This window comes from Cetorhinus maximus, chromosome 4, assembly GCF_964194155.1.
Source record: "Cetorhinus maximus chromosome 4, sCetMax3.hap1.1, whole genome shotgun sequence".
Classification (NCBI taxonomy): Eukaryota; Metazoa; Chordata; class Chondrichthyes; order Lamniformes; family Cetorhinidae; genus Cetorhinus; species Cetorhinus maximus.
The window spans coordinates 4748058-4762485 of NC_135882.1; the positions used below are offsets into that span (position 1 = coordinate 4748058).

Sequence of the window (14428 nt, forward strand, 5' to 3'; positions counted from 1 at the left end):
TGGTCATAAGAGGTTGGGGGTAAACACGTTGTGGGTTCGTTTATTAACTCTAGGCACATGTCCTCAAGCTTTCTGTCCATGTATAACCGTTCACATCAGAGCTCCGTGGCTACATGTTTGTATTCTGCCCCAGGCCAAAATGAAACTGAGGCTGGATCACATGACACACTTGCTGCCATCCCTTAAAAGCATATTACAAAACTACCTTGTCAAGCCCCTTAGAATTTTATATGTTTCAGTGAGATTTCCTCTTATATTTCTAAACTTCAGGAAATATAGGCCTAGTCTACTCTGTCTCTCCTCATAAAATAATCCCCTCATCCCAGGAACCAGCCTAGTGAATCTTCCTTGCATTCCCTCTGGGGCAAGTATGTCCTTCCTTAGAAAATTACACACACTAGTCCAAGTGCAGCCAATACCCTTCATTTGTCTTATCACTTTTGCCTTTACCATTCCAAAGGTTTTTAGAAAATTGGAATTAATATCTCCAGTGTCCCCTCCTTCAGTATTCAGGGGTTTACAATCTGTGAAATTGGAAATTTTCCTCTTTCTCTAGTAACTTTTTAAATAATTCTTTTTCAAATATTTATCAGTGTTGAACCCTATCGCACCTTCCACAAGGGATCTTAGAGTCCCACTTTCACTTTTAATCTGTAAAAAAACTGGATTTATAGTCCCTATTCACCAGTGTCAATCTAAAAGTAGCAGCCCTGTGTGTAACAGAGCAGAGTTGGCCTGATTAACACGACTGGCTGAAAACTTCCCTATTGGTTAAAAATCAGACACTGTTCACCAATTAGAAAATTATTGAACTGTTGACCAAAAACTTGGCGGAACAAGTGAAGAAAATTATTTAGAGATTATAGTGAATGATAGTCAATTGAACCATTTTATTGTAACATTTTATGGATCAGATGATCAAAGGTGTGAGATGAATGATAGTTATTATTAAAAGTTAGCTAACATGTCTTAAAGTGGCACGTTAGAAAGTAGTATGTAACTCCAGTTATGGTAACAAGAATCCCTGTCGCCTGTTTTAATGCAGAGACTTTGGATGTTTAATGTTATTTGCCAACATTTACCATCATCGAGCCACCTCACTGCTTTTTCCAGTGACTCCATTTCATCACACGTTTCCTAACCTTATATAGTTTTACATAATCCACTGAGAGCTAAGTACTGAGAATCCCTCAGTGCCTTACACACCTGGAGCCTGCCTCTGCCAGGCACTAGCCAAAGAAATGAAGATTGGGGGTTGTGATGACTTACGGGCAGCTTTTTAAAAATTCATTCATGGGATGTGGCCATCGCTGGCTGGGCCAGCATTTATTGCCCATCCCTAATTGCCCTTGAGAAGGTGATGGTGAGCCGCCTTCTTGAACTGCTGCAGTCCAGGTGGTGTAGGTACACCCACAGTGCTGTTAGGAAGGGAGTTCCAGGATTTTGACCCAGCGACAGTGAAGGAACGGTGATATATTTCCAAGTCAGGATGGTGAGTGGCTTGGAGGAAAATTTCCAGGCGGTGGTGTTCCCCATGTGTCTGCTGCTCTTGTCCTTCTAGGTGGTAGTGGCCATGGGTTTGGAAAGTACTTGGTGAGTTTCTGCAGTGCATCTTGTAGATGGTACACATATTGGACCATATCGCCCATAATCACAATGGTCCCCGCTCAGGAGAGTCTTTACGTTCTCGTGCCACTTTTGTCTGTCACTTGCTACATAAAAGAAACATGACAGTGCTGTGCCTAATGCAATTCACAAAGTCCCAACCTCTTGCATTTGGGAAATTGCTCTTTATAGAGTGCAGCTGTGAAATTCCGCAATTAATAGCTGAGTCGCAGTTTAAGTTTCAGTGTCAGAGTCCTAACAAACATTAGATACCAGACACAGGTTAAATATGGAGCAGAAGTAAATCCGTTTCCCAAAGCAAAGTTGCCAATGCTGCACATGACTAATAGGGAAGCATCAGTCAAAACAAGTAATGATACAAGGAATGGTTTAAAATGCTTGTTCAGCCTGGCACCCTGCTCAAGTTGGCTAAGTGTAAGTATGTGAGCAAGCTGATTTCATCCTCTTGCCTTATAATGTGTGTGTGTAATGACAGAACATGGAGGATCTCTGATAGAACTTGTCCAGTTTTGACAAGATAATCTCTTAACAATAGTGAACAGTCAAAACTGCACATCGCAGCTGTTTTATTTTGTATATATTTTACAAATTTTCATTCCCTGGTGACTTTACAGTTGGTTTCGATTTTACTTTTTTTCTTTTCCTTTACATTGTTTAGTCTGTTTTTTTGTGTGTTTATTTAAACTCTGACTCTTTGAAAGAGATATCCAATTAGTCCTCACTCCCTTGTTCTTTCCCCATAGTCCTGCAAACTTCTCCCCTTCAAATATTTATCCAAATCCTTCTTGAAAGTTACTGTTGAATCTGTTTCCACCACCCTTGCAGGCAGTGTGAGGCGGTGTACTTAGAATTTTTGTGTACTAAAATGTTTCATACAGTGATACAGTCTTTTGGGCACAGAAGGAGGTCATTTGGCCCATCGAGTCTGTGCTGGCTCTCTGTACAGCAATCCAGTCAGTCCTACTCCCCTGCTGTATTCCTCTGGCCCTGTAAGTCTATCTCCCTCAAGTGCCCATTCAATTTCATTTTAAAATCATTGATCACCTCTGCATGTAGGGAATAATCGAAAAATATCTGTCCAAATATTTTCTGCAAAGTCACTGGGAAGCTAACTATAATTTCAACAACTTATAAGGCTTCAGGAGACTCTATCTATTGGAGGCTAATCTTTACGGAATGATAAACTATCTTTTTCCCTTTAAGGTGTTGACTGACCTGCTGTATATTTGGAGCAATTTTTTGTTTTTTTTTCAGTTTCCTAGTAATTGCAGTTTTTTTCCCCTTCTAGTATTTGAAAACACTGGGGATGTATAAAGAGACTCTTCCAAAGTAAACTTTCAGTAGAAGCTTTGGGACGCTCTTAAGTGACCTGTGACAGCCAGGTCAAGTTACAATTAATAATGCAGGTTAGCTTTAAGGGGGCGGCCCATTTAAAACAGAGATGAGGTAAAATTCCTTCTCTCAGAGGGTGATGAGTCTTTGGAACTCTCTTCCTGACAAGGCGGTGAAGCAGAGCCTTTGAATATTTTTAAGGCAGAGTTGGATAGATTCTTGGTAAGCAAGGGGGTGATTGGTTATCGGGAGTAGGCGGGATGCAGGTTTGAGGTTATGATCAGATCAGCCATGATCTTACTAAATTACAGGGCAGGCTCAAGGGGCTGAATGGCCTACTCCTGCTCCTTGTTCATATGTTCGTAATAACTGACGATGACTGAGGAGCTCTGAAGAAGAGTCATACGGACTCAAAACGTTAACTCTCCACAGATGCTGCCAGACCCGCTGAGTTTTACTAGCATTTTCTGGGTTTTTTTTTAGTACTGAAAAAGAAGTTTGTCTGGCTTCTGGGTTAATTTAAGTTTAATAAAACACAGATTTCAAATATTGAAAACTGTATAAAGACGATTCTTTCTTGCATTTAATTGGAAACAGAAGCTTCGATAAATTAATTCCTTTATTCATAACTTTTAAGTTAGGGATATGAAAGCATTAGAGACGGTGCAGAAAAAATTTACAAGACTGGTTCCAGGGATGGGGGTGCTTGGGGCTGTTCTCCTTGGAAAAGAAGAAGGTTGAGAGGAGATTTGATAGAGATGTTCAAAATGATGAGGGGGTTTGGACAGAGTAAACAGATAGAGAGAAACTATTCCCATTGGTGGCAGGATTAAGAACCTGAGGACACCAATTTAAAGTGATTGGCAAAAGATCTAGAGGCAAAATGAGGAAAAGCCTTTTTGCACGGTGAGTGGTTAGGAATCTGCCTGAGAGTGTGGTGGAGGCAGATTCAGTCGTGCTCCTAGCCGAGTTACCCTGGCAGAGAGCAGGCAGGGACACAATGGGCCAAATGGCCTCCATTTGTGGCCATTCTATGATTGCTAACGTTTTAGGAAATTTAGCAATTTTATCCTAGAAGCAAAATACAACTAATTTTACAGGTCGTGTTTTTAATCTGTTTCTTCCAGGCTTTGCAAAGATCCAGAATGTTGACATTTTAACAAATTAAGTCTTAAAGCTGCATTGGTTGCTTGGAAATTGTTCCAGAGCACTTGAATGAGATCCTCCATGTTTAGTAATCTGCTTTGCATGTGTTCATTTGTTTATTTGATATAAGCATGTTTGATAGATCATTTTTCATTGTAGCTGTTTAATGGTTCATGTTTCTCTGTGATGTATCTTGTTATCTGTTGATATTTGATTCACTGCAGATCAGCGATTTCTTGCTTTGCAATTGAAAGCCATCTTGTCTATTTTCACTTATAAGTGCCCTCCCATCCACGCTGCCACGCTAAAGAATGAGCCAGTCAACTGCTGATAATCCTCTGTGATAAATATTAAATATTTGTCTCTCTCTTCCTTGACAACTGTACCTTTTAGTCAGCATTCTGTCATCACGATAAAGTATATTGGAGCTTTAAAAGCACCAGTAAGCGTGAGGTATAATTATTGTTTGTGGAGAGCATCTGCAAATTCCATCACCACTACCCTTATCCAAAATATTTATCCTGTTACCCCTTTTGGAATTGCTGAGGAAAGAGGCATGTTGAAGCTTTTTGTCTTGCACTCATCAGGACACTTCGCAAGAATAACAATATAAGGCGAAAACAACAATTTATACTGTATGAGAAGAGAGTGCTGATTGGAAGAGGCAGTGCCATGGAGAATGCACCAATTGGTGGTGACTGACAGTTAACTTCCAAGCATTGTTCGAAATTTAAACCAGACAGCTTGACCCTGACCGGTCAAGGCATTGCCCTGAGGAATGAGTCAGCGATTGGCTTTCACTTATTTTGTTTAGCTGAAACAGGCACAATGTGTATAAACATGTTCTTTCTGTCTGCAAAGGAGGAATTGTTGACAATCATCAGTTGAATTCCCACTTATTAAAGCATGTGTTGGTTTTGAATAAGTGTATTCCGCACTATTCGTTTAATCATAACACACACTTCATGGCCACCAACGTATTGCAGCTGCGAGATAAAATTATTAGATTACCAAAATCCTAGAGTATCGTACAAACATATGAACAAGAAGCAGGAGGAGGCCATTCAGCCCCTTGAGCCTGCTCCTCCATTTAATAAGATCATGGCTGATCGGATAGTAACCTTACCAAGGATCTATCCACCTCTGCCTTAAAAATATTCAAAGGCTCTGCTTCCACCGCCTTTTCAGGAAGAGAGTTCCAAAGACTCACGACCCCTTGAGAGAAAAGATTTCGCCTCATCTCTGTTTTAAATGGGCGATCCCTTATTTTTAAATGGTGACCCCTAGTTCTAGATTCTCCCACAAGAGGAAACATCCTCTCCACATCCATCCTGTCAAGTCCCCTCAGGATCTTATAAGTATCCTGTACAAAATACAATTTCTTCCACGAACAAATGTAATGCCTGGCCACCATCATTTGCATACTAGAAATTATTTTCATCATGTACGTTTCCAACTCAAAAACAAAGATTAATTTATACTTTAGAGCAGAACACCGCTGACGTGTAAGTATTGTTTTTTGAATATACACACATTTTCATGTGGTAAAACATTCCAGCTTTGTAAGTAATGAGTGGCATTAATTCTAAACAAAAAATAATAATTAAGTCCAAGTGAAGTTGTTGATGCAGTTCGCTATGTAAACCCTCATTCCCCGTGCTCTTATTATTTTCATAAGGTTAAATACTCATTTCCTTTCCCTTTTGAGCTGCCCAGCGTTGGTGCAGGGGTCTTTGTATTCACTGAACCTGTCTGAATTGAGTTATTTAATCGGCTTGTGCATCTGTGCTGGGAATTGAACTTGTCATTGCATGACTTCACAGGGAACTCCAGGTGTCCCAGGCTCTCCCGGTGCGACAGGGAGCACAGGTCCCCAGGGCGACATCGGACCTCCTGTAAGTCAAACATTAACAGATTACCCTTTGCGAAGAGACAAAGAATTGGTTAGTTGCAAAAACCTGATAGTGATTTCACCTCTTATTTCATTGGTGACCATAGGCCCCTAATTTCAGGCCAGTCTTTGAATATTGCCTATGTTAAACTTTTGTAATGATCAGGTATTTTAGTCTTTTGATTGTAGCGATACAGCCACAGATATTCCATTTGACTCAGGATTGATTTTTATTTCCAAAATGCACTTTATTTATAAAATGTATTCATGTACATTGCATAACAGCTCGATGACAACATTACATAAACTACAACCCAAATCAGTTTCTTTCAGTACGACACATGGCACTCTGAGAAGCACTTACTACACTCGGAATGACAGGTTATATTTACAATATTCATTTTATGTCAAACATAGAGCCTGAGGGGTTTGCCACGGTAACCAGCCCCTCAGTATGTCTGAAGCTTTAGTGCATCCTTCAGCACATAGTGGTGGGCCTTGGGATCAGTCGGCAACACTCAGTTGTGGACAGCTCTTTGCAGTGGAAGACCAGCAAGTTGACACCAACCATTGTAATACAGTACAAGAAGATGCTTATAATTGATTTTTTTTTTTGACAATTTATCCACATTTAGATGTATTTAATTTTCTGAGGACATGAAGAAAAAGCAGCTCTTTGTCTAGTGGAGACCATAACCAGGGCCAGGTCTGACCTGGCTGAAAGCAACGTTGGGTATGGTCGCCAACTCTGGTCATATTCCTGAAGGGATAATCACATCATCTCCTCCTGCCAACTGCCCCGCCTCCACACTGCCACCATTGGTCACCCAGCTCATCCATCCTCACAGAGCGCCCCCAACCCACGGCCAATCGGGAAAGCGATCAACCTCTTCGTCAACCAATGGGATAACTCGACTCTCAATCAAGCAGCTCTTTCTCACCTATCACCAACATTTCTATAAATAGTACAGGAAAGCGTTCAAAGAAAATGAATGGAAAAAAACCCAGTTTTTTTCTTTGCCCCTCTGATATCTCTCATTGCGTTGGCTTGTGGCAACGTCCCCGAGATTAATCTTCAGCATCTGGAGACTCCAGGACAACCCGGGAAGGCTGGCAACCGCTAGTCCAGAAGTTCGAGTAATTAATAAGCTGAATGGCTGCACCATAGGAATAGCCCTGGAGTTGCTTCCACTAGAGCTTTGATGGGAGAAACCCTCCTCTCTGTGAAAATTTTCTGGCCAAAGTTAATGTCATCTTGAATTTAGGGAAACAGAAGTGAAACCAGCAAATGGAGGTTGTTGCTCTTGTTTTCTGTCTGTTGCAAAATGATTTTCTCTTTGTCTAGTCTTTGGGACAATCTGTTGCCATGGTCGATTGCTGTTTCAGAGCAGACCACCAGAGACAGCATGTCTACTTTCCCTTGTTACTTCCTACCCTCTGCAGAGTTTCCTGGTTTCCAGTGAGCTCCTGTTATTAATGGTGTACTTGGGATGGAGATCCTGGTCCGAGCTGTTCTGTTCACAGAGTGTTGATGCACCAGTTCACTGGAGGCAAAGCAAAAACCAGGGTGAGTGTCCAGAAACCCCACTGGAACATGATGGGGAAGCAGAGTCAAGACACGTTGCACTGCAACACTGGCCCAAGCCTGCTCTACTGTTGAATATTGCTCTGCCTTGTGGCCCTGCAGTCACTGCACAAAGGCCATGGATGTATAGCTAAACACTGCCCTGCGGACAGTGTCAGGGGCGCTTAAGACCATTCCAACTGAGTGGCTCCTGTTGCTGCCCCACATTATCCAGCCTGCCATTCACCGCATCCCCTTTGTGCTCTGTGAGATGGAAAGAATCATGGGCAGAATTTTCTGTCTGTCGGGCGGGTGGGCCCAACCCAATCTCCGGCGGGCGGGGAGCCGATCCCCACCGGAGAAGTGGGCCCCGCCGCCATTTTAAGTGGGCGGGCCAAATAAGGCTCGCCCAGCGTGACGCCCGGTGGGAGGCGCTATTTGCTCCCTGTGCAGGCGGGGGGGGGATTCCCTAAAAGCGAGAGTGCGCTCTTTCACGCATGCGCATGAAAGAGCGCACATCTCCCTGAGGCTAAGTGCAGCCTCAGGGAGATCGCTGACAGCTGTACACACATTAAAAATAGAGAAAAAAAAATCCTTAACATGTTCCCCTCATGTGACAATGTCACACGAGATGGGACATGTTCATAATCTACACTAAAACTTTATTAAAGTTTTTTAAACCCTACAAGAAACCTCATCCCGCCGGTGGAATGTTTTTTCTATTGCCCGCCGGGGCTCCTGGCCTGTCCGCCAGCCTTAAGGTTGGACGGGCAGGTCCTTTAATTGTTTCAATGATCCTGTCGATGGCCTCAATTGGCCATTGACAGATCGGCGGACCCGCAGCTGATTTTGCTGAGCCCCCGCCTTCCTGAATATTTAAATGGGCCGCGGTGATGTCGGGGGTTCCCCGCGTCATTTTGCGCGTCGGCGAGTGGGCCCCGCCCCCTGCTCGCCGACAGCAAAATTCAGCCCCACGAGTGACAATGATCTTCCCGTTCACAGACTTGAAAATCCCAGCAAGAAAGCATTTAAAATCACACCGACCTTTCTGGAAACAGTGGGTGGAATTTTATGGCCCTGTCCCAGCGGGGGCGGGGCTGTAACATGCGGCGAGCTGTTCAAATGCCCTTTGACTTCAGTGGAATCGGAAACCCCGCTGGTGGGAGAGGCCATAAAATTCCGACCTGTAGCTAATATCCACACAGCTGATTCAATCCAGTAGGCAGGTGGACGGGATCGTTGGAACACATGCAGCTAAAAAGACCAACATCTCATCACTGACCCAACAACAGAGGTTCCTGGCTTCAATCTCTCTCGAAGACAGTGGACAGCGGTCAATTGAATCCACGCAGGCCATGGACGATACAGCCACCAGCTCCACAAGTGGAAGACAAGGGACAACGTGAAGTGCGATTGTGGCCGTGAGTCCTGGACTATGGAACATACCACATCCTCCTGCCCGCTGAGATCTGCTGCAGGAGGCACCTTATTTCTCCGTTAAGCATCTCAGGAGGCAGTCGAATGGCTAACCAAACCAGACACCCTAGTATGAACTTTTCCAGCCATATGAAAGTAGCAATACTGGACAATGAACAAGCTATTGGTATGTTTCATACCCTATTCATAGGGCTCCAAATTGTGTGCAGTGAGGCCACAACAAAAACTAAACGAATAAACAGTTCCCCAGTTAATTACACTTAACAAAATACTTGACATTTCTGGCGTTTCCAGGGTTCTCAATCGCCCCTGACAACTCATTGCAAATTTATTGCCTCTCTCTGTTAATTGGACTCTTGTATAGAGCAAACTTTTCAGACCATTCATAGATGTCACCCATTCAATTCAAACACTGAAATGCCTTTTCCTTTTCACAAAGGCAGTGACTTTACAAAGTTGTACGTTTCTTGCGAGGAGAATCAGTGAAAGGTTTCTCAGCAAGCAAGAGACATGCTTGGAAAGGTTGCCTTTCTTTTAGTTGTTGGCCCTTGCTGGGACAAGTTAGGAAAATCCACACAAACCTGGTTTTTGATGGGAATTTTAAACAGTTAAGACCATTGTTTGAGCAGCGCAGAGATTTATTGATCGGAATCCATTGGAATTCTGTTTTAGGAAGCTCAGTAATTTACTGTGTGCCATTCATTCACTGTATTTCATGCTTCTCCTTCTCACAATGAATAGCAATGAGTTGCAGTTTCCATGTTAAAGAGTACCCACTACATTAATGCACCGAGTAACACAAAAGATCACAGATAACAAGCCATCAGAAAATTTGGGCTCGGTAACCTCACTCAGAACTTCGTGGTGGAAGGGGCAGTTGTGAATCCTGTAATTATGTGCTCCTAATTTTCATGGGAGAGGAGGTTTTCTGGAGCAGTGAACATTGAGTAATGTCCCTGCCTCTGAGCAGACGCCCTGGGTTCACGTCCCACTCCAAGACTTGATGGCCAAGGAAGGTATGTTCATAATATGGCCAAACAGGTTGGATATCAATTTACAAATCCTTCCAACACACACCAATGGCAGGTAGTAAGAGTGGGAGAGATTCCTGGTCAGCGATGTGATGGAAATAATGTTGGAGGCTCTACTATTGCTATCCATAGTCCCAGACTACAACATGCATGTAAAAGTTCATGTTGTCACAGCAACTTGGACACCCTGAGTGATCTGTAACACACCCACCACTATTTTTCCTGGATGATGAATTTGTTAATTCTCCCCCACTGATCTGGCATTGTCTCTTTGTTGGTCATTCATGTTTGGCATCTGTGAACTAGGACATTGATGCTGACATATGTTTAGATTTTCTAGGGTTTTAGTTTACAATCTGCCCAGGATAACCTGCGGAGCAAACCAAAGAGTCGCTGCTACTCCTCCAAATATAAATGTGGCGATGTTCAAACCACATGGATGGGTCAGACTGTGAAACCGGCTACAGTGCAGAATACTGACAGAATTTCAAACAGAAAATACTTCAAGGGTTTCAGAGTCTGCCAAAGGAAGTGTAGACCAACTGGTTTGAATTATTTGCAGATATTGCATTGCCAGTTACGTTTCTTCCCATCAGAGCTGCAGCGATTGTCATCATGGTTCCTGCAATGCAGCGAACGAGTTATTAATAACTGAAGACCATTGTCAAAAAATACCATCAGCAGCAGCAGCAAAGGAAACAAGCGATTTCAGTAACTGGGATTTTCCTCATGTTGGTTCAAACAGACAGTTTGATACATTTGATACATTTACGGGCAAGCTAGATAAATAGGACGGAGAAATGAGTGGAAGGCTATGTTGATAGGGTGAAATGAAGAGGGTTAGGAAGAAGCTCATGTGAAACATCAACACCAGCATGTACCAGTTGGGCCGAATGGCCTGTTTTTGTGCTATGTCACAGCTGTCTCTGAACTATGTATATTTCTATATCAACAAATATCTGTTAATTCTGTTACAGGGTCCAGCCGGTCTGAAGGGAGAGAGGGGTCCGAGGGTAAGTTCAGAAAGCTGGTTTTTAATAATAAATTATTCTAATAGGGATGAATGTTGGCAGAATCACCCATTCTAACAGCTTTATCTCCATGACATGATGATTTGTAGGATGCAGTATTTAATAAGCAGTGTGTAAACATTCATTAACACCTAAAGCAGCAGTCAGAAGTTTGAACATTGATGTGACAAAATATTTTACAATGTTAGTACCATTTGTGTTGTTAGAGGTAATTATTAGAAGTTGAAGAAACTTTTTTGAGGGTAAAAATGACCAAGGTTACAGTCTATGCTGTGTCATTTGGGGTATTTTATCTGAGTTGTTTATTGAACAGCAACTTTAATGGTTGGTGTGTGAACAACCTGTAATCCAACTGGCCTGAGCAGTTCAGCTTTACCAATACAGTTCATTGCTTCGTATTCTTGGTAAACACGCACCATATGAACCCTTTAAAATTAATATTTTTATTTGGTAAAAGATTCCTTAGATCAGTTTAAACGATAAAGTTTTAAGTTATTTTGCATCACGTCTGTGGCTCGAATGAATGATTTTCTCGTAAACCTATTTCTGAGCTGATACATTGCTTCGCACTGTCTGGCTGTCAGGATTGGAGGATTTCTATGTTAAATGTGGAGGGCTTGTGGCACAGTGGGAGTGCCCCTGCCTCTGAGCCAGGAGCTTTGGGTTCAAGTCTAACATCAGGACTTGATGGCCACTGAAGGTGTGTCCGTAACAAGTATCAACCTGCAAATCCTTCCAGCACACGCCAATGGCAAGCGGTAAAAGCGGGGGAGATTCCTGGTCAACCAAGAGATGGAAAGAAAGTTGGAGCCTCTACAATCACTATCCATAGCTCCAGGCTACAACATGCATGAAAAAGTCTATGTTGTCACAGCAATTTGGACTACCTGAGTGAGCTATAACGCATCACCACTTTAAACATTACAAGGAAGCTTAAATTGTAAATTAAATACTGCCAAATTGTCTTCTGATAAGACTTTACAGCTGGTGGTCATGGTGCTCCTTTGTGACCATCTAATACTGTCTCTGGGCCACATGCACGTTCATAATGGGGCCTCGCTCCAGCATAACTTTGCAAAAAAGAAACTCTTATTTCTCAAAACATTTGAGACGCTTTAATAAAAGGACTGAACGAGGTGGCTGCTTTTTTTTGCAGTTGCTTTTTGTAGATATTTCCCTTGAAATTTTTAAAATTGAGATTGATAGATTTTTTGTTGGGTAAGGGTATTAAGGGTCACAGGGAAACTCCCAGGGGGACAGTGGAAACACTTTAGGGATGTCCTCAAAGCATTCCTGAAGAGGTCAAACATTCCTGCCGACTCCTGGGAGTCCCTGGCTTGTGACCGACCAAAATGGAGAAGGTTCATTCGGGGAGACACCGAACATACGAAATAGGAGCAGAAGTAAGCCATTTGGCCCCTCGAGCCTGCTCTGCCATTCAATAAGATGGCCTGTTTGTGTTTCGAGTTCCACATTCCTATTTACACCTGATAATCTTTGATTCCCTTGCCCAACAAGGAACTATTCAATGACCCCGCCTCCACCCGCCTTCTGAGGCAGAGAGTTCCAAAGTCGCACAGCCCTCAGAGTGAAAAAAATTCTCCTCATCTCTGTCCTAAACACATTGAGATACTTCGTCATGAACGTTCAGAGTGATGCCAGGACGTCGCAGGGAGTGCACATACCTACAAACAACCCACCTGCCCAACCCTTCAATCACCACCTGCCTCGCATGTGGCAGAGTCTGAAGGTTGCACATTGGAAGCAGGTCATCCTTGATCCCGAAGGGGCTGCCTACAAAGGAGAAGGAAGGAGATTAAGGGTTACAGAACCAAGACCGGTAGATAGAGTTGTGACACAGATCATCCGTGATCTAATTGAATGGTAGAACAGGTTCAAGGGGTTGACTGGCCTCCTGTTTTCTATATTTAGTGTAACTATAAAAATAGGGCATTAATCTAAAGACTATTCCAGTATGGAAGGCCAGGACTCAGATGTACCAGGCCCCAGCTTTATATGGGGATGGCCTATTGCAGTCAGAGATCCTGCCTGCCCCTATATAGCAGTTAACATAAGATGAGGAGATCCCAGGCCAAGGACTCCTGCACACCAGGAAATTCTGTGTCCACAGGGCCTCAGTGGGACTTGGTTTGATCAAACCCGCAGGGGAGCAGAATTGGGGTAGAGGCTGGGATATTGAGCTGAAACCCTCGGAGGAAGAAAGGAAAAAGGAAAGTGTGAAACAAAGGGGGAGAATTATCCCCCCATCGGTGGGGCGGGCATGAAACTGATTGGCGCTGCCATTTTATGTGGGCGGGGCTAATTAAGGCCTGCCCAGCGTGACGCGCGCTCGGAAGCGCTGAGCGCTCCCTGTGCGGGCAGGGGGATTCTCTGTGTTGGGGCCTGCGCTGTACATGCGCACGAAAGAGCACAGAAATCTCCCTGAGGCTCGGAGCTGCCTCAGGGAGATCAGTTTAGGTTTTAAAAAGCTAAATAAAGAAAAGAAAAAATTTAAAGACATGTCCCCTCATGTGAAAGTGTCACATGAGCTGGGACGGGTCAATGAATTTTAATAAAAATTTTTATTCAATTTATAAACACTTCATGAAGCCTCATCCCGCCCGTGGATAAGGTTCCGTGATAAATGCGAAGGCCGACTGGGCTCTTCGCCTGCCCCCCCGCCAACCTCAAGGTTGGACGGGCAGCTCAGTTTATTGCTTTAATTAGTTTTTAAATGGCCTTAATAGGCCTTTGACAGTTCGGCGGGCGCGCAGCCAACTCGGGTGTGAGCCCGCTGAACTGAAAATCTAAATGATGCGCGATGACACCCCAACCCCGCTTGCCGAGCCAAAAATTCAGACCAAGGTGTTAAATGTTGCCTTTCCAAGATGGACCATGGGGGGACAGCAGCTATTGAGTGGGGGGGGGTCTTCCGTGGGGTCTTGGGGGAACATCCCCTTCCACCTGGCAGTCTCTGCCAGATGTTATGGTGTGGCGTACACACTAGATGCACCCTGGAGATGCAGAGATTCCTCACTTACAGAAGAATAAGAGTTGACCCTGTGTTATCAGTGGATCTTCCTGGCCACTTGTAATAAAATAATCCTAAAGTAGATTGCCAGGACTAAAATAGTAGATTATAATAATAATATAATATTATAATAATACAGCTACTTATGTTTCCCTAATTTTTAAATTACAAGTTGTGTTTCAAATATTTATCTTTTGTATCTTAGGGTTACCGCAATATAAAGCTATCCCTGGCTGTGTGTGTGTGTGTGTGTGTGTCTGTGTGTCTGTGTGCCTGCTGTGTCTATATTTGTGTGTATATGTATGTGTGTCCCCTGCGCAGCAAGATCTAGATTATTTA

The 14428-nt window shown here is 43.3% G+C and overlaps 1 protein-coding gene across 1 annotated transcript in view; it reads left to right on the forward strand.

Moving 5' to 3' along the window:
• Positions 1 to 14428, forward strand: part of col14a1a (collagen, type XIV, alpha 1a) — a 221919-nt gene that overhangs the window by 194362 nt on the left and 13129 nt on the right. Inside the window, exons 42-43 of the mRNA XM_078539858.1 lie at positions 5928 to 5999; positions 11005 to 11040. Coding sequence (XP_078395984.1) covers positions 5928 to 5999; positions 11005 to 11040 — 108 coding nt within the window. The remainder of the gene's footprint in view (positions 1 to 5927; positions 6000 to 11004; positions 11041 to 14428) is intronic.